Source organism: Sinohyriopsis cumingii, chromosome 1 (genome assembly GCF_028554795.1).
Source record: "Sinohyriopsis cumingii isolate HCF-2022 chromosome 1, ASM2855479v2, whole genome shotgun sequence".
Classification (NCBI taxonomy): domain Eukaryota; kingdom Metazoa; phylum Mollusca; class Bivalvia; order Unionida; family Unionidae; genus Sinohyriopsis; species Sinohyriopsis cumingii.
This window is the reverse complement of record NC_142961.1, coordinates 187,266,613-187,292,416: the sequence shown is the minus strand read 5'-3', so window position 1 is coordinate 187,292,416 and position 25,804 is coordinate 187,266,613. Positions and strand designations below refer to the sequence as shown.

Here is a 25,804-nt window from a genome sequence, read left to right as displayed (position 1 = left end):
TAGCTTGAATTTACGTCAAACTCATTCATAACACAGCTGTGCGAAATAGCAAACGAACAATAAAAGCATGCATCCGTTCTTACAGATATTCACTCTTAACAAGGGTGTTGTCGATAAACACATGGTCACTGTACAAACGTGTTCGTTATGAACAGATGCTCACACTAAATATTTATAATATCATCATTGGTCTATTCTTATCAAATACTGTTTTTGTAGACACAAAATCAAAAGGAATAATGACAAATATATCAATTAGTTTTAAGTTTATGCCACAAAATTAAGAATCACAAATGCGGTAGCTGGAAAATTTTGCTATCTGTTTACCTCGGGTTCTACAACAAACGTATTTTATCGAAATAGGAAAGATATGAAATTGTATAGGAAATGAGTATTGTATTGATTTATCCAATGTGATAAGATAGGCTGTCATTATTTTTTTCTCTCTATTTAATGACCTAACAATCCTTCATAAAATGTGTTCTATCTATCCACTGTTTGTCTGTTTATGCTGACTTATATATGAAACCAAATGAAGTAAAAGGTAAAGAAATATATGCAGTCTACAAACTAACTGGTCAACGGAAACATTTGTGGTAAAACATTGAGTCAGTTATATATTTTACACCTGCATTCTACGTTAGGACGTGGTTCTAATCATGGAAACTTCCATACAAAAGGTCCTTAGTCTACGATCTCCAGTAATAAAGTATTGACAAGCTAGGTTCCTATCCCTCATGAAAATCCTAAAGCCATCTTCGTACAACATACGTAACACTTTCAAGCTATATGTATTTCCCTTCCCGTGCAGTTCTATCTGCATCTGCTTCACATTGCGTAGCGTACCAGACTGCACCATCTGAGGTATGGAAGTCCATTCAGATCCTTCAATGTCCATTTTCAAAATGTCGATTGTTCTCTGAAAGAAGAGCAATATCTAAGAATCGAAATAACAAGTACAAGAGAGAACAAAGAAATAAACTAGCTTGAAACAAACAACCATATGCCATGTGCCTTATACTCAACGTATAACAGTGAAGAATATACTAATAACATTGTCAAATAATAAACTCGTCATCAATTGTGATCGATACATTTCAATGTTTTCTTTTCCACAATAAATTTCGCTCCACTCACATAAAATGCAGGCAGTGCGTAATAAATACATATGGTACAAAAGGGAATGGTAACTAAGGAAACAACTACGTACCCTCAGAAACTAAATTGTCGATCTGTGATGCTTTTAAATTCAAATTAATGTTTAAATTAGAACATTGAGAGGGAATGAAGTAATAACAAATGCTATCATATTCTGTCGGTAGTTTTAAGAAACTTAGCTGCATGAATTATTTTTCCTTGATCAACCAAAACTAATTTTAATATAATATATGTAATCTACTTTCAAACAAGAATTTACATTATAATGAAATTAGTTCTGATTCGAGAGTTACAGTTGATGTATGCGCGCATTCATTATTTGGAAAATGTACAGACGATATACCTCGGTGTGATTGAGATCGCGCCGTATTTGTTCTAAGGTTCTCATTTTCCATTGATTCGGCAAGACCTCATTTCTTGCACCAAGGCCGATCATGTAGAATGTAATATGTGTAGCCTTCTTGTAGGTCTCACCTTTGTTACGCATGCTGTAAGGATATATATATATATATATATATATATATATATATATATATATATATATATATATATATATATATATATATATATATATATATATCACATAAATTAATAAATTAATAATATCATGGAATTAAAAGTCTTGGTATAAAGCAAATTGATATACAGATTCTATTGGTATATCAAATTGTGATCCGCTTATGGCGCAATAACACTAATATATATGCATTTTCGAAACTGCAAACCTTTAGATCAATGATGAATTTCCAATAATTAATCAATAATGACTAATGAAAATAACGAATAAAAGTATTATTAGCCCCCGTTTTGTATATAAATTTAACATGGCACACAATTTCATCCCAATCCTTTCTTTTTACCGTTCCCCTCTCCCCTAGCATTCATAAGGGGCAACATACGCAGAAATATAGAGTGAGGGAGAAAAAACATTTGGGCAGGATCAAAACCTTAAATTTGAACTTCCATCAAGTAACCTACACAAATATGGTTCGTCAGAACGATTTGTCTTACACATTCCTTGGGATCAATCTACAGTGTGGTACTATCAATGATACATAGTTACAATAGCCTGTCGTCACTATTGTTAAATTTAAATTAACTTATTTAATGCTTTATTGTTGTTGTCTGTTAAATCTATTATAATCTTCTAAAAATTGATTATTATTAATTAGATATGAAAATGTCCAAACGGCGGCAGCCTCCCCTCGTCCGCCTCTCTCTCTTTCTCTCTCTCTGGACCATCGGGCGAAAATCCATGAATATACGAGCGTTGGGAATTTTCGTTGCGTGATTGTTGAAACACGTTAGTTTCTTGTGAGCCTCATTGTGATATAGTTAACTTTGTCCAGGATTTTATTTTTAATAAAACATTGTTTTTATGTCATACGTTTTTGAGCATGCAAACATATTTTAAGTACTAGAAAGCAATTTTTAACTCCTTGTAATTTCACATGTAAGATATACTACAACATCATAACATAGTCCATTATGCCAATGTGTATCTATAATATTTTAAAATTTATATTTTAACAATAGTCGAGATATAAAGCCTCTTAAATTTCTAAAGTAATTTAAGATTGAATGCACAACAACCTCTTTAAAACAAGTAGTACTTGCTTTCAAACTGAGATGCATTTAATTTCAACTGAGATGCATTTGATTTCAATTGAGATGCATTTAATTTCAACTAAGATGTATTTGATTTCAACTGAGATGCATTTGATTTCAACTAAGATGCATTTGATTTCAAATGATATGCATTTGATTTCAACTGAGATGCATTTGATTTCAACTGAGATGCATTTGATTTCAACTGAAATGTATTTGATTTCAACTAAGAGATATTAGATTTCAAAAGAGATGTATTTGATTTCAACTGAGATGCATTTGATTTCAACTAAGATGTATTAGATTTCAAAAGAGATGTATTTGATTTCAACTGAGATGCATTTGATTTCAACTGAGATGTATTTGATTTCAAATGAGATGTATTTGATTTCAACTAAGATGTATTCTCTATGTCAATGCTCATATATTAAATTAATATGTCTATCGTTTATACGAGAAGAAACTCCACTCTTTCTACCGTAGTGTTATAAGTGTATAATATTTATAATTTTGTTACACGCACACGGGTATTTACTTGACCGACCGGTTTTCAAACCCTGGCGCGATTCTCGCTAGAAGTCATAAGTCTACCCCGAATTTCCAAAGACTTCCATACAACTTCAGTTGTAAATTAGAAGGCCCGACGTGTCCATTCTATACCTAAATGTTCCTCTAATTAATGCAAGACCACAGATAAACCAAACTGCCAACTATCTATCAACCGCACCTCTGCGTGTTTTGCCTTCATCATGTTTCCGTACTACCAACCGTTCACGCCTTAGAAAATATATGAGTACTCCCTAACAATGGGAACTATTTTAACTCCGCCACCTTAGGCGAGTCAATGTATGCTTTCCAGGCACATTTCGCCAATATAACTGCACCATATTCGCCCACATGGCGACATAAACAGTGTCTGCCAAGTCCCATTTTTATTTATTCCCTTGTGCAATTTACCGGTTTAATACCGTAAGTACTGTCTTTGCAGTCACGCTACCAATGTATACCACTAGATTTTAATATGGACTATTTTACAACAGGGACATTCATTCGGTTTTGGTCAGAATTCACTACTAGTGAACCAGGACATCATGGAAACACACTAACACTTCACTCCGTGACGTTTACTCCTAATAATTAGCTCATTAGTTCGGGCTAGGAATATTTCCATGGCGCCGAATTCCAATAATCACACAAGTAATCACACAAATCAAAGAATTGCTTAAAACGGGGCGCTATAATTAGTGAAGTGGGCCACCCTAGGGACAATGGGAATTACCATTAAAAACACCCCTGGGCCACTCTGGGGACTGTGTAAATTTAACATGGAGAAAAACCTTTGGCCACTCTAGGGACAATGGGAATTTAACATGGGGAATAGGGTTTGGGCTTGTCTAGGGACAATGGGAATTTAACATGGGAATAGAGTTTGGGCTTGTCTAGGGACAAGGGGAATTTAACATGGGAGAAAAAAACTACTTTAGGGACAAGCGGAATTTAACATGGGATTTTTTTTTTAAATTAAAAAAAAATGTGCTAGGCAATTGAAAGTCATTCTCTTTTCGAGAAATATGGGTGGCCCTGAAAAGGGCCTTTGGGTTTATGTTAATGGATACATTGTCCCTAGACAAGCCCAAACCCTATTCCCCATGTTAAATTCCCATTGTCCCTAGAGTGGCCAAGGGTTTTTCTCCATGTTAAATTTACATAGTCCCCAGAGTGGCCCAGGGGTGTTTTTAATGGTAATTCCCATTGTATCCATTAACATAAAGGGCATCTGCGGCATCTTCTTGTCCTCAAGCTGCGTCTTACTCGAGGGCCATAAATCAGTGTCCTCTTGAGGCAACCTTGTCTTTCTACGTACACTCTTCGTATCCACAGACTGGTGTCTGACTTGTCGACAACGGTCCACTTGGACCGGACATACATGAGCATGTCCGTCCTAAACATCATTGAAGACACAAGGGTGGATGATTCGATTGTGGTCCACATCTTGAAGCGACGAGAACAGGTGAATCAATGCAGTGAACTGCGCTTATTTATAGGTACAGGAAGGATTGAAACGGATTGAGTTCATTCACCAATCCGAACACGCGTTACAAAATTCAGTCAGCCCGCATCCAATCCGAAGAGAGCAGTCTGTGACGTCACGTGGTCTATATAGATTCGCTAGCGCTTGTGTACAGTCAATCTATGCGACAGTGATTCAACATGACGGAAACTCAGAAAACGATTCATTGGGGTGCACCAGCAGGGGAGACTGCCCAAGGGAACCCGGACTTACTTTCAGAAGAGGTAAATTGGGATTTTGTGGATTTTCTTACCTCGCAAGAATTTGTTCCGGAACCTTCGTTACCTTCTTCATTACCACAAGTGGAGAATTTTAGACATAGACAGAAAGAAGAATTTGAGAAAATTATACAACGACAAAAGGAAGCGGAACAAGCTTTTCTCCTACAGCAACAGCAGCAAGAAGAAGAGTTAAGAAAAAAACAACAGCAACAACAGCAAGAAGAAGTAGCAGCAAAGAAACAAGAGGGTGAAAATCAAACGGTCACGGTACTGTTGGACATTTTAGCGGAGTTAAGAAGTCTGAAACAAATGTATCAGACTTCTTTATTACGACCGAAGAGAATACGACCTTCCCGAGCTAAACACGTTAACCCTGTGACTAAGCCTACCGTACCACCCTTAGTGATTTCAACCCAATCATCATCAACATTACGCAGTCCAGAAGTAGGCCTTGGCCGTGGCAAAGGCTTAAGGCAGTTAAAGTTGATTGCTTAAACTCACCCCTACACCAAAAAAAAGGCCCTTTTCAGGGCCACCCACATTTCTCGAAAAGAGATAGCCTTTCAATTTGCCAATAACTCAAAAAAAAACCAACCCATTTTACCCCCTTTAGTACGTGTCTTTCTATGAGTGCGTGAGTGTACGTTCTTATTTTAAAATCAAAACTCAAAGACACTTACCTTATATAATTAATTTATTCTTTTATCCATTCTTACAATCCAATTTACAATTCACAACAGAACACTTTAATATAAAGTTCATTTACTTCTTCTTTCTACTTGTTTAGTCTCTCTGTTTTTTGAATTTCTTCACCGTCTATTCCTCTTCTTTCTCCTCATTTTCTTCCCTTCTTCTTTTCTTCTCCTGTTTCTTTGCCTCTTGTAAATAGAATTGTCTTCTTTCTTCCTCTTCTTCCTCTGAAGAATCCCTCTCTTCCTCTGAACAATCCCTCTCTTCTTCTGAAGAATTCCTCTCTTCTTCTGACTCCTCTTGTTTCTTTTTGGGCAATCTGGAGAGCAATGTCCTTTTTCTTGATAATAATAACAGTTATCTTTACTTTTGTCTTTTTTAGCCTTTTTTTTTCTTTTTTGACGGTCTGGATACTCTGAAGAAAAATCCCTTTCTTCTGACAGATATAGCAAGTATCTTGACTTTTATCTCGAAAGGAAGGAGAGTAGTCCGTGGGCTGGACTGAAGAGAATTTTCTAATGACCCCTCGCAAAGCTCTGACGAAACGTTCGATTTGGCTAGTCTCTTCCATCGTTGTGCTCGGCTTGAGAGTGAAATGAATAGTGAAAGGACAAGACACACACCCTTTTATATACGCTGGTCTGCCATGACTATAAATTAGTCCATGGTGTTTAAACTTGAGTCATTTGACGTTTTTCACTCAAGATGAAACGATCCTATTCATTCGAGAAGAAAGAAGAAGAAAGTAAGAGGCAGAAACGTGATCTATCGCCTCGTACCAGGGCTGAAATCTTGGCACAAATTCATGCCAGTGATTTTGAAGAGGACATGAGTGAACCAGAATCCGAACCCTCTAAACCAAGTTCACCACCCTTAGTCAACCCTGAAAAATACTATTCCATTCGAGAGACGGAAAAGCGCTCCTCTAGAAAATTTAGAACCTCGGCTTACAAATACACGGTGAAGTTTAAAGATTTCAAGGCTGAAGTGCCGTTAGAGAAAGCAGAAATGTTTATCACTGGGGTGTGGGATTCTTTGCTCACCGCACTCAAGAGACAATGTCAACCCAAAGAAGACGATCGCTTGAGACTTTCCATACAACACGACGGTCTGAAATCCCCTGTTTGGATCGAATTTAGCACCCCTGCAGGATTTACCGCTTCCAAAGTCATGGACAAGATTCAACACGTACAACAATCTAATGACCAGTTTGACATCACCGATGGAAAAGCCTCACTGGACATGACCCACGTCTCTCCTCCTCAAGGGACTGGACGCAAAAAGATGTTATTGGTGGACGACCTTCGCAGCACCAAAACAAGTCTCGTCCGAATTAACAACCCTCAAGATCAGATGTGTTCAGAACGTGCCATCGTGGTGGGACGAACCTATGCCAACAAGAACGACACGGTAGAATGGAAAAGAACCTGGGAGAACATTCGAAAATCGAACCGAGCCAAACAAAGAAACGAAGCAGAACTCCTGTTACAACAAGCCGGACTGTCCAAAGACATACCCTGTGGCATTCCTGAGATGCAAAAATTGCAAGATGCCCTAGCTCCACGATACACCTTGAAAGTGCACCCTCAAGAAATGCGTGGGTCTCTGTTGTTTCGAGGCCAAAATTTTAAGGACGGAAAATACATTCATGTATATTATCACGATGACCATTTCGATACCATTACCAGTATCGCTGCATTCATGGGATACAGATATTACTGTGAGAAATGTGATTATGGCTTTAATAATCGAGAGCAACACAAGCATTGTGGATGGAAATGCTCAGGATGTTTGGCCTCTTCACCCTGTCTGAGCGAAGAACCAGTGCCTTTTTCAACTTGTCTGCGCACGTTTGTCAGCCCTACCTGTTACCAACAACATTTGAAGACGCAAGGTTCACAGAAGAAATGTGCTTGTCAACTGCTGAGATTGTGCCCTACGTGTGGACAAGGCATACTTACCAATAATGCCAAGGCACACGTATGTCGAGGGAAAAAAAAATGTCACATTTGTCACCACATCGTGGACTTGGAACACGAATGCTACGTGCAAAAATACCAACCCCCACCAGAGAAAGAGGACGGTCACAAGAAGAAAGGCAATTTCATCTTTTTCGATTTCGAATGCATGCAAGAGACCGGCATTCACATTCCTAATTTCTGCGTGGCTCATCGAGCGTGCGAGAAGTGCATTCAAGAACCTATCTGCAGCAAGATTCCTGGAGGACGTGAAAAAAATCTTTCGGGGACCGAACACGCTAGCCGATTTCGCTCGATGGGTCTTAGACCCCATCGACAAGACGTGGAGCCAAGAGGACATCGAACGTTACGGAGATTGTCATCGTCATGTCACGGTGATGGCTCACAATTTCTCCGGATACGATGGACAGTTTCTTTTGAGGTATTATACGGAACAAGGCATCGAACGTCCTAAAGTGACTTTGAACGGAGCCAAAATCATTTTCATGCAAGTGGGACAAGTACAGTTTAAAGATTCGATGAGCTATTTGGCCATGTCTTTGAGTCGAATACCTAAAACGTTTGGAATGACAGAAATGGCTAAAGGGTACTTTCCACACTTTTTCAATACGGAAGCCAATCAACACGCCGTTCTACCCCATTTACCTGAGGCTCACTATTACGACCCCGACAACATGCGTACCGAACAACGAGAAGCTTTCTACGCTTGATACCAGGCTCACGCCTCGGACCCTTTCGACTTTCAGGAAGAAATGCTAAAGTATTGTCGTTCCGACGTGGACATTTTACGGCGTTGCTGTGGAAAATTTCGAGAACTGTTCATGGAACACGGAGGGGTCGATCCTTTGAAAGAAGCTTGCACCATTGCCAAAGCGTATTCCTCAGTGTATCGACAACGATTCATGCCTGAAAACACCGTAGCTGTCATCAGTCCCCAAACAACCCACTATGTCAAACGTCAATACTGGGTCAAAGCCCTACGCTGGTTACATTACTTGTGCGACAAGGAAGACAAATGGTTTCAGCATGCACGCAACGGAGGGGGTGAAAAGACCATCGGAACGTATTCGGTAGATGGCTGGGACTTAGAAAACCCAAAGATCGTGTACGAGTTTAACGGTTGCTTATTTCACGGATGTCCCGTCTGTTACCCTGATCGTAGCACTAAAATCAGTTTTTACAACGAACCATGGAAGACTTGTACCAGGACACTTGTCAGCGGCGCCTAAAGTTGGAACAGGAAGGATACCAAGTAGTGGAAATGTGGGAACACGAGTACGATCACCGTATGAAAACCGATCCCGAGTTTAAACGCCTCGTGGAAAGTTACCAGTTCATGGACCCGCTGAACCCGAGGGATAGCTTGTACGGAGGAAGGACCAATGCCACCTGTTTGCTGTACCAAGCCGACGAAGAGAAAGGAGAAGAAATCAAATACTTGGACGTGTGTTCGCTGTATCCCTACGTGTGCAAATATTGTCGCTTTCCTGTAGGGCACCCGCAATTGTTCACGGAACACATCGACCTGAAAAACATTCGACAATACGAAGGCTTGATGAAGTGTAAAGTTTTGCCTCCCACGGACTTGTACCATCCCGTCTTACCTCACCATTGTCAAGGCAAACTGATGTTTCCATTGTGCCGTACTTGTGCCGAAACGTGCAACCAAGACCAACCTTGTCAGCACACCCAGGAAGAACGTGCCTTGACGGGAACCTGGGTCAGCGTAGAATTGTTCAAAGCTCTGGACATGGGATACCAACTGTTAGAAGTGTACGAAATATTGCCACTTTCCCAAGACACAACAATACCACAAGGGTGATCCCAGTCAGAAAGGCATTTTCGCTGACTACGTTGATGCCTTTTTGAAACTGAAGCAAGAAGCCAGCGGCTATCCTTCCTGGTGTCACACTCCCGAAGACCAAAAGACATTCAAAGAGAAATACTATGAACAAGAAGGCATCACTTTAGACCACATGGAGAAAAACGAAGCAGGCGATCGTTTGCCAAAGAGATGTTAGATTGCTTGTGGGGTAAAATGGCACAACAACCGTGTTTACCCAAGACGGAATATTTGACCGAACCTTCCCGCTACTTCCAGATGATTCACGACAAAACCAAATACACGAAACACGTGGACGTCGTTCGCGAGGATTTGATCTTGGTCAATTACGAGGATGATCTGGACTTTGTACAAGACGACCCTTTTGGAAATGTCATCATTGCGGCTTACGTGACAGCCCATGCTCGCTTAAAATTGTACGAAGCTTTAGAACTGTTAGGGGAACGCGTCCTGTACTTTGACACGGACAGTTGCATTTACATCCATCACCCGAGTCAACAGCACCCTAACATCGAAGGAGACCGTTTAGGAGCCTGGACAGACGAGCATCCCGACGACAAGATTCTACGTTTCGTCAGTGGCGGTCCCAAAAATTACGGCTACGAATACCGGGACCCACAAGGAGAAGTGCACACGACGTGCAAAGTGAAAGGACTAACTCTGAATTATCGTACCAGTCGTGTGGTGAACTTTGGGGTATTGAAAGAAGCCTTGCAATCGGGAGCGGATGCAAACTTTAAAGTGACCACCTATCAACCGAACAAGATTGTACGTTTACCCACTCACCACATCGTCAGTCGGCCCTTGGAAAAAGTCTATCAAATCGTGTACCAGAAGTGAGTTCGACTTCCCAATTATTTCACCTTACCGTATGGACACGTCGGTATTGGTCTGTATATAAAAAGGAACCCTAGGGAAGATCGATAGTTCATTGTGACTACCAAGACCAAGCGAACAAGATGAATACTTTGAAAGAGACATCGTTCCAGTTTGGGGATTGTAAAAAAGTTGTATCGTCCTCCAGTGTGACTAATATTGGATGGATAAGACCCATGCATTGGAACGGAAAATGTCCGGAGGGAAACTGCGATTGTCCATGTGGTTACCATTGTAATTGCGTAACGGAGTTTGCAGACGAGTGCGATTGTGAGCCTTGTGATGGGAACGATGCTGTACGCTGTGACCTTAGCGATGCCGTAAAGCATCATGGGAACTTTGTTCTCACTACCCCATCATGGAAAGTGATGCTGTGCGTGTCAAACCAGAGGGATGCGAAAGTGATGCCGCTCGTCCTCTTGGACATTTTACTGGGTTTCGTTTTAAAGGGGGATGTTCACCTTCACGTCTACCCCCCTACGGATGTCATCCAGCCCTGAGCAAACTCCTGCCCATGTCACTCAACCCTCATCGAAACGAACCTGTGAAAGACGAATATTCGTTCCCTGTGCGTTTGTCGGAATACTGCGACTTTGAAAATCGTCTTCAATCGTTCAAAGGAAAATGGCCTAAGTATCTGGGAGGACCGAACCCAGAAGAATTAGCCAGAGCCGGATTTTTCTACTTGGGCGAAGGAGATAAAGTCAAGTGCTTCAGTTGCAGTGTGTCACTTCACCACTGGGAACCGCAAGATTCGGCCTACGTAGAACATGCTCGATGGTCACCGAATTGTCATTACTTACCCTTAGTGGGACCGAGACATTGAAGTAACTTACCATAATCTGTTCATGGATACTTTACAAGAGAACATTCGTGCTATGCCTGTGGAGTTGAGAGACGCATTTACCGAGAACTGGTCAAAATATAAGTGAAACGTAAAGAACAATTGCATCCGTTACGTCACCGGTGTTTGAACCACTGGTGTGACCTTACCCCCCTACTATAGAACTGGTTACAACATTACCCAAAACATGTTGTACAGACACTTGTTTTTATTCCACGTTAATGGTTATCATGTGCCTTTTATCCTTGTACTTAAGCCTTTGGCTTTTATGTATTTTTGTCTTTCGTATTCATGTTTGAAACATTCAATAAACGTGTTCTGAAAAAAGTATATAAACTCTTGTCTTGTTTGTTTTCGTGTCACAAGTGACATTTCTCACACTATGGCTACCTCTGCTGTCTCTGCTCCCTCTTCCTCTACTGTCAAAGTCATCGACGAACACTTAGATCGTGCCAGTTGGGAAGCTTTGTATCTTCGCCATCCCTTTAACATGCTCATTGCTGGACCTAGAAGTTCAGGCAAAACCGAATTTGTCAAACGTTTGATCGAACATAAACATCATTTGTTCGATCGGCCACCTGAGCGGATCGTGTGGTGTTACAAAGAGTGGCAATCGGCGTACAGCCTCTTGCGAGAAAGTCAAGGCGATTCCATCGTGCTTGTGGAAGGCATTCCTAAAGAAGACGACGGCATCGTCTCTGACTCCCGTCAAACCCATTTGGTCATTTTCGACGACATGTTAGGAGAAGACGAAGAAGAACTTTAACTGTGGTTCACGCACAAAGGGCATCACCGTAATGCCAGTGTCGTTTACATCACCCAAAATTTGTTTTAACAAAGTAAAGCCCATCGCACCATCAGTCTCAATGCGCATTACGTGGTCTTTTTTAAAAACCCTCGAGATAAATCGCAAGTGCAAGTCTTAGCCAAACAGTTAGGAACGCCTTGGCTGACTCAGGCGTACGATGATGCCACTCAAACTCCACACCCCTATCTACTCGTCGATTTGAAACCTACAACCCCCGAGAATTTGCGATTTCGTACCCACTTGTTTCACCACTGGTGCCAAGACGGAGGGCCTGTCCTGTACACGTGTCCGTCCTCGATTTAATTTCACTCCACAAAAAAATCTATAAAAACCTCAAACCCTTTTCGTCTGTCTCACACAGTTTGAACAGGACGTCCCTTCAGTCGCATCTTCCCGTCAAACTGATTCGTGCCTTGTATGGCATCAGTCGAGAAAAAAATCCACAAATACGAGCTCGTGTCTTAGAAGCTAGTCTCAAAGAAGTCTTACGATGGTTCACGGTGACGGCACATCAATTACTCCAAGGAATCATTCACATTCCTCACCAAACCAAACGCTTTTTTGATCGAAACAAAGTCGCTTTGACCCAACTGGCTGATCCCCGCATCGACACTCAGACCAAAAAACAAATCATTTTGAAACCTGGAGGGAGCGGTACTCTAGGAGGGGTCATCATTCGCTCTCCCTTAAGATGGGATCCTAATGCCCCCAAAGTTATACCCAAGAAAAACGTCCAACGAAGCGACAAGAAGGAAAAGAAAAAGAAAAAGACCAGGTCCCCAAGGAGAACAACTTCTCCAGTGGCAGGACCCTCCTCTGACCAGACACCACCCCGGAAAAAGAAAAGAAGCCCCCAGAAAAAGAAACAGAGAAAAAGTCCCCAGAAAAAGAAAAGTCCACAGAAGAAAACTAGTCGCAAGAGAGGCACTTCTTCTTCGGCCAGGACGCAACCTTACACTCGCAAACCACGACCTGCCACGACAGTGACTGCGTCTCCGGTACCCTCACGTTCATCCACTTCTCCGTTGATGACACCAAGAACTGAAGAGTACTTGGAGACGTTGATCACACCAAGAACTTCTCGGTTGATGACCCCAAAAAGAACTTCCCCAGTGGCAGGACCCTCCAATTTAGTGGCAGTGGCTGCTGCTCACAAAGTACCTTCTCCCAAAATCAAAGTCCAAGAATGATCGGGCATGTTACAAAGTTTACTGGATTTGTCCAAGCAAGAACTGGCTCGATTTAGTCCGTTGCGAACCCCTCCACGACGTGTTATGCCTGTCCTCAAACTGATACGACGTAAAGACAATCAGTGGCGACGCGTTCCAGTATAAAAAAGACATGTGACCAAGTCGGGTGTATCAGTGCCTTTTGGTGCTCCTGAAGACTCAAAGATGTCACCCTCCAGAAAACCCCAAGGAAAGAAAAGAAAAGGACTACCGCCTCGTTTAGTCAAACATGGGGACATGTTATCTTTCCTGTCCAAAGCTTCTCCACCTCTACGAAAAAAACTCATTCAATCGGCCTCCAAATAGGTCATCGATACAGTGTGCGAATGTTGTTTGAACGTTTTGAAAGGCACTATCCCTTTGTCCAAACACCAGAAACAATGCTTAGGCAAACATCGTCACGTTCTTCGCCAAATGGTTCAAAAGAAAATTCCCATTCGTCAAAAGAAGAAGATGTTGGTCCAACGTGGAGGAATTTTACCCCTCTTGTTAGGCCCCATACTGAAAGGAGTCTTGGGAACCATGTTGGGAGGACTGGTGGGAGCAAGATAAAAAGGCCCTCGGAAGTCCCAAGATCTCAGAATCGACCGCTGACAACCCCATTGAAGGACGAAAACTAGCTTTAGTGCCTTACAAACGATGGATGGAATACCATCGGTGGCAAGAACAACGCACCCCGCATTTACCTCCCAATCCCCATTTGAGCGAGATGTCCCAGTTACAACACGAATTGCAGTCCTTGATGGATCGCCAAGATTTGTCCGAAAAAGAAAAATCGCAAAAGTACGGTCAACTCTTGCAACGACTGCAACTCTTTCACCAGAAAGCTTTAGACGAAACAGCTCTACCCACTTTGAAAGACTTTAAGACCTTGATGAAAAGTCCAGCACCACCACCACCACCACCACCACTACTACCATCCCCAGGGGTCACCAGAGATGCTACCCCACGAAGACCTGAGGAAGAAGAGATGCGAGAAGTGTTTCAAACACCGTCAGCAGCTCCAATTTCGAGTAAGATTGCAGCATCCTTGTTGACCCCGTCCTCCACACCCCAACGAGAAGAAATGAAAGCTTGGGTTAAAAAGATGATGTCCACTCCTCCTTCGACAGAAGTGAAAAAGAAAGAAGGGAAACCAGAAGTGAAAAAAGAAAAGAAGACCAAAGCCATTCCATTGCCACCTCCACCACTACCTTCGACTTCTACTCCTGTAGCCCATCGGACACGTAAATCCGTTTCCAAACCACCCTTTCGTCCCACCCAAAATAGCATCACCGAAGGGTGGGTGACTTATTAACACACAAACAAACACAAAAAATGGAAAAAGTCTTAGCCAGCATTTACTACGATCCCTCCCATCCTGCAGGTTACGCAGGAGTTCAAAAATTGTATCGTGCTGCCAAAACGCGACTGAAAAGTCTCCGTTTACCTCAAGTGCAACGATGGTTACAAGAACAAGCTACCTACACTTTACACAAACCCATTCGACACAAGTTTGCCAGAAGTCGCACCCGAGTGGAAGGCATCGATCATCAATGGCAAGCCGATTTAGCCGATGTCTCTCATTTGGCCAGCTACAATCGTGGCTACAAATATTTGTTTTGTGTCATCGACGTCTTTTCCAAATTTGCCTGGGTCGTGCCCTTGACTTCCAAATCGAGCAGCGAGTTAGTGCGAGCCCTGCAACGGGTGTTGAAACAAAGCGGTCGTCACCCTCTTCGATGGCAAACGGACAAAGGCACCGAATTTCTGAACCAAGCTTTCCAAAAAGAATTAAAGAAACGTGACATTCATTTTTTTACCACCGAGAATCCCGAAACCAAAGCCAGCATCGTGGAACGTTTCCAACGCACATTGAAAGAACGCATGTGGAAATATTTTACGCATCACCACACTCTGAAGTACATCGACATCTTACCGCACCTGGTGCAAGCGTACAACCAATCTTACCATCGAAGCATCGGACGTGCCCCGCAAGAAGTGACTCCCGAGAACGAAGCGTTGCTGTTTGAGCGCCTGTTTGGTACGTCCCCGACGAGGGCTGTCCCCAAGAAAAGTGGAATGTTGGCCGTAGGAGATTGGGTGCGCATTGGTAAAACCAAACGCACTTTCGACAAAGGTTACTTACCTAACTGGACGACCGAATTGTTTCGTGTCATTGGACGAGTGCATGGTCGTCATCCTACCGTCTATAAATTGGAAGACATGAACGGAGAAGTGCTCAAAGGAACGTTTTATTTGCCCGAGTTACAACGTGTCACCAAAAAAGAAGACGACGTGTACGACATCGAAAGCATTCTCGAACGCAGAACCCGTGAAGTGGGCAAACAACGTGTCAAAGAAGTCAAAGTACGTTGGAAAGGATATCCACCCAGTTTTGATTCTTGGATCGAGGCTTCGCAAGTCATCGACTATAAAAAGAAGTGACCATCATGCCTTTTCACACAGACGCAGCTACGTCGACCACTCCTCCTTCACCCAGTTCTTCTGTGCAAGATTTACAAAAACAACCCTTTTGGGTGTGGTGTGGAGAACGTGTGCCTAAAACGCAAATTGTCTTTTTCTGCCAAATCTTCGTGGTGTATTGTGTCATCGGGGCAGCCATTGCCAATTTGAGTTTGCAACAAGGAGACAAACAATTGTGGACCATTTTACTGAGCAGTTGCATCGGTTACCCGCTTCCCAATCCCTCCCTGAAATTCTCCTCGAACGGGAACCACGGGAACCTTGTGTCCAGTGCCAGTGTCAGTCACCACTCCAACAACAACCACAACCAGAACCCCATTTTGGGCGGAGACACGCCTCTGACGTCCAGTAACCCCTCGGACAGCCACAGAACTCTGGAATTATGAGTCACCAAAACCAATTTTACTTAACCTTACCCAGTGACAGTTCCATGGAGGTGTTTCCCAACAACACGTTGTGCTGTTACACGGCCAAATTACCTCAGGCTATCCCCTTAGATCACGATGCCCATTGGGAAGTGGCTTTAGTTGAAATCATTCACCCGACCCAAGTCCTCAATGTCCTTCCCAATCAAAATTTTTTTAAGGTGGAAGTTCATGACGAGGAAATGCAAAAGTACTTGAATTCCCCCAATGTCAAATATGACAATAGAACCTATGATGACAAAACTCAAACGTGGACCTACAACATGTTTATTCCCCCAGGCTATTATTTTAGTGGTCAACATTTGGTCAGCACCATAAGTTCCAAGTTTAATGTCGTGTTTCTGAAAGCTTTGGAGTATGCCCAAAAAGTGTCACCATGGAGTACCACAAACCAGCTCGTCGCTTCTTGATGAAATTTGAGCGGAGTAAAATCGTGTCCATTTTATTTTGTCCTGAATTGTTTGACATGTTGGGCGGAGACATGGACATGAGAATGAGCATGGTCAAGAAAAACGAATTACCAGTCATTTACGACAACGAGTCTTTTACCAAGTTATTTCGTGCCCCGGTAGAACTGAATCAAGGACTGAATTTGATGTTCGTGTATTCCGATGTGGTGGAGTACAACGTGGTGGGACACACCTCCGTACCGTTACTGCGTGTCATTCCTTTCAAAGTGGATTCTGCCACGAACGCTGACGAGGAAGGTGGAAACACTTACCACGTCCACCGTGAATTTGTCCATCCTCACTATCTGCCTGTCAGCAAGTCGTATTTGGAGACGGTCAACATTGCTATAAAAGGAGATCTGGGACAAAATATTCCATTCACCAAAGGAAAAGTCACGGTGAAACTCCATTTTCGTAAAAGGTTCTCTCACGACTCGTAAGTCATGTATCCAGTGTACTGAGGGGTTGCTCGACAGCGAGGACACGGTTTAGGAGATATGTTAAAATCGGCCTTTCGTTCGGTGGCCTTGGTGTTGAAACCGATGGTGACACGCGGATTGCACGCCTTGAAAGATGCGGCACTGACACAAGGCAAAGAATTTCTCCAAAATGTCATCATCGACAAACAAAATCCTAAAGAAGCCTTCATGAGGGCAGGCAAATATGTCTTGCTGCAAACGGGCAAAGACCTTTAGGGCCGCCGAGACACACCTATAAATGCCCTGCACGCTACCGAGTCAGGCATTCAGCAAGGACAAGGCATAAAGAGACGACGAAGAAAACACCTTTTCACCAGACTTCAAGCTAGAAAGGCCAAGAAAAGAAGAACCGGTCGAGACTTAGACGTTTTCGATTATTGAGACACAGAAAAAGATGATGCACCGAGAGTCCTGTGCTTGTTCCAAGTCGGAACTGGATCTGTTTGCCATGCCCCCCACAATGATGACCATGCAAGAATCCCCGTGGGTCGAATTTCATCCCGTCTCCTCTTTGACGGATTCCGCTCCCATGGAGTGTGAAATCAAAGGACAGCCCGAAGACTACATCGATCTGAATAGCAGTTACCTGTACTTGAAAGTGAAAGTGATCAAAACGGACAACACCAATCCAGGAGGCGATGCTAGAGTAGCTCCTGTCAACAATTTTATGCATTCCTTGTTCAGCGAAGTGGACTTGTACTTGAATAACAAACTAGTCAGCAGCAGCATGGATACTTACCCTTATCGCGCCTACCTGGAAAATCTCTTGACGTACGGAAAAGAAGCCAAGAATACTCATCTGGATGTTTGCGTAGTATGGAAACCTGACACGGCAGGTGTAGTATGCACGTTTAACGACCTAGCTATTGCACCAGAAGATGACAATCCTCACAATGCGGGATACATGGCTCGACGACAGAAAATTCTGCAAGGGCGAAGTTTAGAACTGATGGATCGTTTGCATTTGGACATGTGGTTACAAGAAACGTATTTGCTCAACGGGGTGGATATCCGTCTGAGATTGAATCATAGCAGTGCCGCTTTCCATTTGATGGCCCATGCCAACGAATACAAAACTATCATTCAAGAAGCCCGACTTTACGTGCGTGTGTGGAAGTGTTACCTAAAGTGGGAAACGACGTCAGTCAGACGTTGAGCAGAACGACCGCCAAGTATCCGATACGACGCGTAGAAGTGAAAACGTTCACCATTCCCGCTGGACAGCGATCTATGATCGAAGATCATCTGTTCCAAGGACAGTTACGCAAGCGTTTGATTGTTGGTATCGTAAAGAATTCAGCCTTCAACGGAACCCACGATCAAAATCCTTTTGAGTTTAAGCATTACAATGTGTCCAAGATCGAGGTCAGTCGCGATGGCAAGACCTTGTGTACCCGACCTTTCGAGCCTAACTTTGCCCAGAAGAATTACTTGAGATCGTACTTGTCCCTGTACGAAGCCACCGGACAGTTAGGAACCAACACCAGTCACGGTATTACGTACGATGATTATGAAGGAGGTTATGCTTTGTGGGCTTTCGATTTCACTCCTGACCAAGGCAGCGACGAGGGACATTTCCACCCTATAAAATCCGGCCAGATTTGTGTGGAAATTCAGTTTGCGAGTGCACTGGATGCAGGGCACACAGTGAACGTCATCCTGTATGCAGAATTTGATAATACGATAGAAATCAACAGTTTGAGAGAAGTCATTCTAGATTACTAAAAGCCATGGAAGACTGTTATCCCTCTTTACCTAGTGGAGAAACTTTGGAGATGGAATGTGAGGAGACCGTGGAAAAAGAAGAAGTGATCATGATGAAGTCAAGATGGCCAGAACAAGAAGCCCATTTAGTCTCCTGTTTTGCCAAACACTTGGTCGAAAAAATGACGGAATTGATCAAGAAAAATTGCTATGGATGTCAAAATGATCATCCCAGTCAAATTCAACACGATAAATGCCTGATGTTGAGTCAAGAAGAAAAATTGAACGAGTATCTGGACGAAGCTTGGAGTCTCATCTTGGACGAAGACGTGTGGCACGAGTGGTATAAAGACTTGCGTGAACATTCTTGTCCGCCATTAACCATTCAAGAGATCCATCGTATCGAAGCTCTCCTGAATCAGAGTGAGGAGACGAAACGAAGAAACGATTATTTGTCAGACATTTTCAAGCAAAAAGTCAGGATCGAATTGATGACTTATTATTACCTGTGAAGAAGAAGAATAAAGCACACAAAACATGGATACCTGGGAACTTTATTACCTTTTGAACCACAGTTCGTATACGGCTTCTTGGAATCCTGTCGTCTGTGCTAAAGATGAACTCCCTCATCGCAAACCTCAAGACCATCAAGCTTACGTGATCAACACGGACGACAGTCATCTCCCAGGAACCCACTGGGTAGCCGTTTACTTTCCTCAAGAAGGATGTGTGGAATATTTCGATTCGTACGGATTGCCCCCTTTGGAAGACGATATCATCGACTTCATGAGAAGAAATGCTCAGACCACCCGATTCAATAATATGAAATTACAAGGCACAGATTCCTTGGTGTGCGGACAATATTGCGTGTATTTTCTGCATCATCGCATCCTGGGCTATTCCTTAGAACATTTAGTGACCCATTTTGAACCTCGTTCTTCTTCAAGAAATGACGTGAAAGTAGATCGATGGTTTTGTGACCATTATGCTTATCTTTTGTCTCAAGCTAGGAAAACGTAGTGTCCATCAATGGCCTAATGACTTGCAACAGTGGAAATTACAATTTCATTCACAACGTTGTCAGCCCTGTTTAAAGTAGATTGTGAATTGAAAAAAATGTTTGTCATTAGAAAAAAATGTTTGATGTTATAATGTTGGATTATTGTTAAAAATGTTAGAGTTGTTGTTGGTTAGTGTTAAGTAATTTTTTTAAATAAAAATGTTGTGTTTTGAAAAAATGCCTTTGTGGTTTGTTTGGCTACAAGAATGTTTGATTCTTGCTCTTTAATTTCTTACTATCCCTCTCATGACACTCATTGAACGTTGCGGCTCGAAAACCGTGGAGGGATGTTTTCCTTCACGTCCGCGCTTTGACTTTAAGAACCGGGGAAGTTTCCAGTCTAACCATCCATTGTCGACTCATCCTCCTACGAAGATGTGCTCCAAACTAGCTAAGCTAAACGAAGCCTACGTAAATTTGCATAGGGTCAGACACAGTCTGATACCGAAGCCAGAAGAGATAGAGAATGTGAGAATGTTAAAAGTCACTGAAGACCTGATAGAAGAGCTCTTCAGAGAAGAAGTGAACAGGGAGAAAGAAGAAGGGACAGAGAAGTACAGACTTCAGAGACAGCAGCAGCAACAACAACAACAACAGCAGCAACCTGAACCTGACAGAGGCTTTGTCGATTGTCGTATCGACACCAAAGAGTTCTTCTTCTCTTTCCGAAGAAGCAGACCTATTGCCAGAAAGTATCCTCAGAGGACATCGCATTCTCAGAAACTAAAAGATTGATATAGCAAACAAAAAACAAAAAAAACAGCCCTTTTCAGGGCTACCCCAATACTCTAGAAAAGAAATAACCATCAATTTGCCAATTTGTGTAGGTAGAGTAGTGTGAATATAAACACTAACTCTTTTTTTAAAATAGTGTGAGTGTATGTGTTTGTGTGTTTGTGTGTTTGTGTTTGTAACCGCTCACGTACGTTGGTGTGGATAGTAGATTAAGATGATTTTTTTGGTGTTTGAGGTGTGGGGAGAGTAGATTAGGGGTTGGATTGAATTGTTTTGCGTATTTGTATAGTATATTGAAGTGGTTAATGAAAAAAATTTTTAGAATAGGAATGGGAAGTACAAAAAAGTGAGTGAGTGTTTCTTTTAGGTCCGCGCGTTGTTTTGGTCATGATCTAGGTAAGATCAATTTTATGTTTTTAGGGGGATGTTTTCCTTCACGTCCGTGCTTTCACTATAAATTAAAACTCGCTGGACAGTCTAGCTACCCTGTTCATTCGTTGACAAAACAATGAATACCAGAATTGTGAAACTGCTTGAACTCCAGATGCACCTGGAATATGCCAGGCGCATACTAAATGAACTGGCCGCGGAGGCCATTGTCGAAGAAGCAAGAATGAAAGAGGAGGAGGAGGAAAGAAGAAGAAGAAAAGAATAGGAGGAGAGAAGAAACAAAGAAGAGGAGAGAGGAAATTTCAGAATCCCAGAGACAGAAAACTGGGATCCTGAAGCCACATATCCCGCCTCTGCACTCCCAAGAAGAAAGGTGAAAGAAGACTGGGGAAGAAGATGCGTGTGTGGCGCCAGGCCAGGAAGGTGCCATCATTAGATAGGTGCATCTGGAGTTCAAAAAAAAACAACAGCCCTTTTCAGGGCTACCCAATACTCTAGAAAAGAAATAACAATCAATTTGCCAATGTGTGTAGGTAGAGTAGTGTGAATATAAACACTGACTCTTTATTTAATAGTGCGAGTGTATGTGTTAGTGTGTTTGTGTTTGTAACTGCTCACGTAAGTTTGTGTGAATAGTAGATTATGGGTTTCTTTATTGTTTCTTAGCGTATGTGGAGAGTATAGTTTGGGTTTTATTATATGAAATGAGAAAGTAGGGGGATGTTTTCCTTCACGTCCGCGCGTTGTTTGGTCATGATCTAGGTAAGATCATTTTTATGTTTTTAGGGGGATGTTTTCCATCACGTTCGCGCTTTCACTATAAGAACACACCACGTTCGTCGTTCGAACCATTCTACGGAATAACAGATACAAGATGGAAGTGTCGGCGTTGTTTAATGACTTAAGAAATGTTTACTTTTGGATGATGGATGGAGAATATACTATTGAAAGGATAGAAAGAGAATGGAAGTTGAGAAAAAGTTTTGACTATGTCAATGAACTAAAATTAGCGATGAAGATGATAGAGGAGATGATAGAGGAAGAAGTTAAGAGACTGAGAGGATTGATTCAACCAGAGTATGTAAGAGTGGGGACTATAAAAGAGTCTATGGACAAGGTAAAAGGAGTGAGATGCTATTTAGAAGAGCTAGAGAAATGGTCAGAGTGGAAGTTCGTGAAAAGGGGCAGTGAACAACTAAAGAAAGAGGAAGAAAAGATGAAAAAGATAATAGAGGAAGAAATGCAGAACATTAAGGACAGGTGGGCAAAAGATAGAAACAAAACAAGAGAATAGAAAGAAAAAAGAAGAATATGAGAGACTGAACAATAACTGGATAAAAATCCAACAGAAGTTCCGAGCCATGGGTCACCCGGACTGGATAACGAAAACAGAAAAGAAGAAGAAAGGAATGATGGAAAAAATAAGAGGATGGTGGAAGAAGTTAAGGAGTTAGAAGAAGAAGAAGAAGAAAAAACCCAAAGGCCCTTTTCAGGGCCACCCATATTTCTCGAAAAGAGAATGACTTTCAATTGCCTAGCACATTTTTTTTTAAACTTAAAAAAAATCCCATGTTAAATTCCGCTTGTCCCTAAAGTAGTTTTTTTTTCTCCCATGTTAAATTCCCCTTGTCCCTAGATAAGCCCAAACTCTATTCCCATGTTAAATTCCCATTGTCCCTAGACAAGCCCAAACCCTATTCCCCATGTTAAATTCCCATTGTCCCTAGAGTGGCCCAGGGTTTTTCTCCATGTTAAATTTACATAGTCCCCAGAGTGGCCCAGGGGTGTTTTTAATGGTAATTCCCATTGTCCCTAGGGTGGCCCACTTCACTACTGCTATAACCAAGTGCGCATGCTCTAAATTTATTACAATGTATTACACGCTATGGTGGCAGACAATGACACGCCTTTTTCGTTCATGCCTCTATGAACAATAAAAGCCCCGCTGTAGAATGTGAAATTGAATGGAAATATATCATTCCATAAACTTGACAACCCCAGCAGTTCTACATTTGTTCCCTTAAATTGTTTTTATTTTTTATCCTTGTCAATGGTTTTTACTGGGAGAAACATAAAGGAGAAAAATCAACAACGAAAATAAGTACAAGCGCTGGTCCGGCTATACAATTTTGACATAGGAATCTTTTTATGGTGGATGTTAAGAGAAATTTCGCAGAGAAATATTGCACAGGTTAATAAGCATTTGCGTTCTAGTCAACACTTTCATATCTGTAATGGCCTAAACACTCTTAGGGCATGCGATGATCCCGCATGTTAACTATAACACAGGCACTTTTAGCGAGCTGTAGTTAGAGTTATGCAAATTACATATTCAAGTCACTGTATTGACTGTACTGCACATTAGCGAGGATCAGTCACAAATGTATATTTTCCATACTTTTGTATTTAACTGTTCAATAATTTATTTTACATATTGACCGTTTAATATGTTTATGTTCAGTGAAGTTTAATCCTAGAGAAAACCTCTCTCCTAATAGCATGGTAAAGTAACATAAAACCAACCTCGGATCGAAAGAAAAGACTTCGCATCCCAATAGTCCAGCAGCGTCTTCGTCAAAATCCCATGCATAGTTGATTCTGAAATAATAATAATAATAATAATAATAATAATAATAAGAAGAAGAAGAAGAAGAAGAAGTAGAAGAAGAAGAGTATGTGTATATGTGATTTGGAATTTTAAATATTAAATGAAAGCGAACAGGAGCCAAAGAAACCCATCATTATAGATCTCAGTTTTCAATGTTTGTGTACTCCAGGATGCAGCTAGAATTAGAGGTGAATAATTATTATTTTCACATGTATCATGGTATCAGTTGAGCCTCTTTAAAAGTAAACCAGTGCAGAAACATCTTGCTATACTGCATCGTCGCTTTGCAAACAACAGGACGATTTCCTAATTAATGGGTTATACATTTGTTATTTATTCTCCATATTTGAATTCTTTGTGCTTCTAAATAGATATATGAATAAAACATGGACAATGGTGTGCCAATACCTTAACGAATCCAAGAATCTTACTACTATGTTGTTCAGCGTTTATAAATTGACTGAAATATCTGCAGCTTTTCAATTAGGCATTCAAAATTGTTTTACAGAGATAATGTGCATGACTCTTGCAGACACTTGCTTATGTTTCATTCAGCTTTACATGTTATGCTGTATAATTATTTATTCCGATAGAATAATAACTTCAGTAAAGGAACAAAATGCAGAAAATGAAATCCACAGATCACGATAAGACACATCAATACTTATACATTTCCGCAATAAAGTTAAATCCATGGGATTAGTATACCTTAGATATACCATTTATTAGAAATTGCAGATAGAATTATAACATATCTGACATTAGAGGCAGTGTCAAAATCTTCAGCTGACAATAGGTTTGTTCTGAGAAAATATTATCAATAAAACATACCCAAATGAATACACTAGACATGGTCGTATGGGACGGTACGGCTCGTCTATACACACCTCTTTACCTCCGTCCTGTATGCTTCCAACCCGAACAATTCTTTGACATAAGACCTGAACGGTATTGATATAGCTGAAAAATGAAGGAAATAGCAACAAACATGTTGCATTAAAAGTAAAACGTTTAAAATGTCGCATTGATATATGCTTCATTGTATATTTCTACAACAAAAATCTGTCACCGCTAAGCAAATGTTGGTTGGGTCGAGTATTCATCTATACAAATAATGAAATAAAGCAAAATAAAAAAGCCGAATAAATTTAGGCATTTACAGAGATGTCTCAGATGTTTGTACATAAAATTTATATTTCGAAGTCAATGATATTGTTCGCATCTCTTTCTCATCTGCCTAGTATAATGTCTATTTCCCATAGAAACTGCTTCAATGTCCAACCTGTCATAGTACTTAAAAAGAAATAGCTAGGTGCCCCTGGAAAAGGCATAGCTTAATAAAAATGAAAACCGTTTTAGTGTTTTGGACCAATGGTCCATATAGGTACCATGGTTACACGAAAACAATTAGCAGAAAATCGTCCTGGTCTTTCGAAATGTTTTCTTCTTTTTACCCCATATATCATCAATAGTCTATTATTTTGATGCAATTTCGCATGTATTTATCTATAATGTAGTGTTCGCATATAAAATTACCTCCAATATAGATCTTTCAGTTCTTTATCCGTCATATTATTCAGCTCAGCATCAGATGGAATCTTCACAGGAATATCGTCCTTGAGACCGAATCTACGCATCACACACGGGTCTGACATATTCTCTTGACCTGGGAGCTTTCAGGGTAAAAGAACATATATAATAGCATACGTAACACCGTCCTACGTTTTGCTGTTATTCATGTTAAAAGTATTTGAATCATCAAGTTTGGTAAAGAGGTATCGGTCGCTCAGTTTCATAGCTATTACAGTTACAACATCAAAGAGCATGGCCTCATCTAAACCTGAATAAATGGAGCACTTAAGTCTAAATACCTGAGAGAATATCATCTACTCTCGACTTGAAGAAGAATATCATGACCACAATCAATGGGTTGCCCTCGTACTGGAACAGCCAAGGCCTTCGTTGAATGGAATAATATATCCTCAAGAATCATCACAGCAAGGTTCAACTCCTCCATCATACCATGCAATTTTCCGACAAATGTTGCAGAAGAATTAACAAAACAAGAATTCTCTGGAAGGCTGCAGAGTGCTATCAACCAGGTACCAAAAACAGACCTCAAAATCATAATCATTGACTTCAATTCAAAAGGGTGCACTGA

General features: G+C 41.4%; 1 protein-coding gene across 1 annotated transcript; it reads right to left on the bottom strand.

Moving 5' to 3' along the window:
* Positions 1–266: 266 nt before the first annotated feature.
* LOC149808542 (putative methyltransferase-like protein 24) lies at positions 267–25,298 on the bottom strand. Its single transcript, XM_089970819.1, has 5 exons — positions 25,180–25,298; positions 24,475–24,603; positions 23,559–23,633; positions 1,502–1,646; positions 267–919 (listed from the first exon to the last, which is right to left on the bottom strand). Exons 1-5 carry the CDS (start codon positions 25,296–25,298, stop codon positions 641–643), a joined length of 747 nt encoding a protein of 248 aa, XP_089826945.1. The 3' UTR covers positions 267–640.
* Positions 25,299–25,804: the final 506 nt, after the last annotated feature.

Excerpts from the sequence above, each read along its gene's own strand:
- LOC149808542 (XM_089970819.1), bottom strand. The coding sequence starts at position 25,298 with ATGTCAGACCCGTGTGTGATGCGTAGATTCGGTCTCAAGGACGATATT. Across the intron at positions 24,604-25,179 it reads CTGAAAGATCTATATTGGAG|CTATATCAATACCGTTCAGG; the intron begins GTAATTTTATAT and ends TTCATTTTTCAG. Across the intron at positions 920-1,501 it reads GCGATCTCAATCACACCGAG|AGAACAATCGACATTTTGAA; the intron begins GTATATCGTCTG and ends CTCTTCTTTCAG.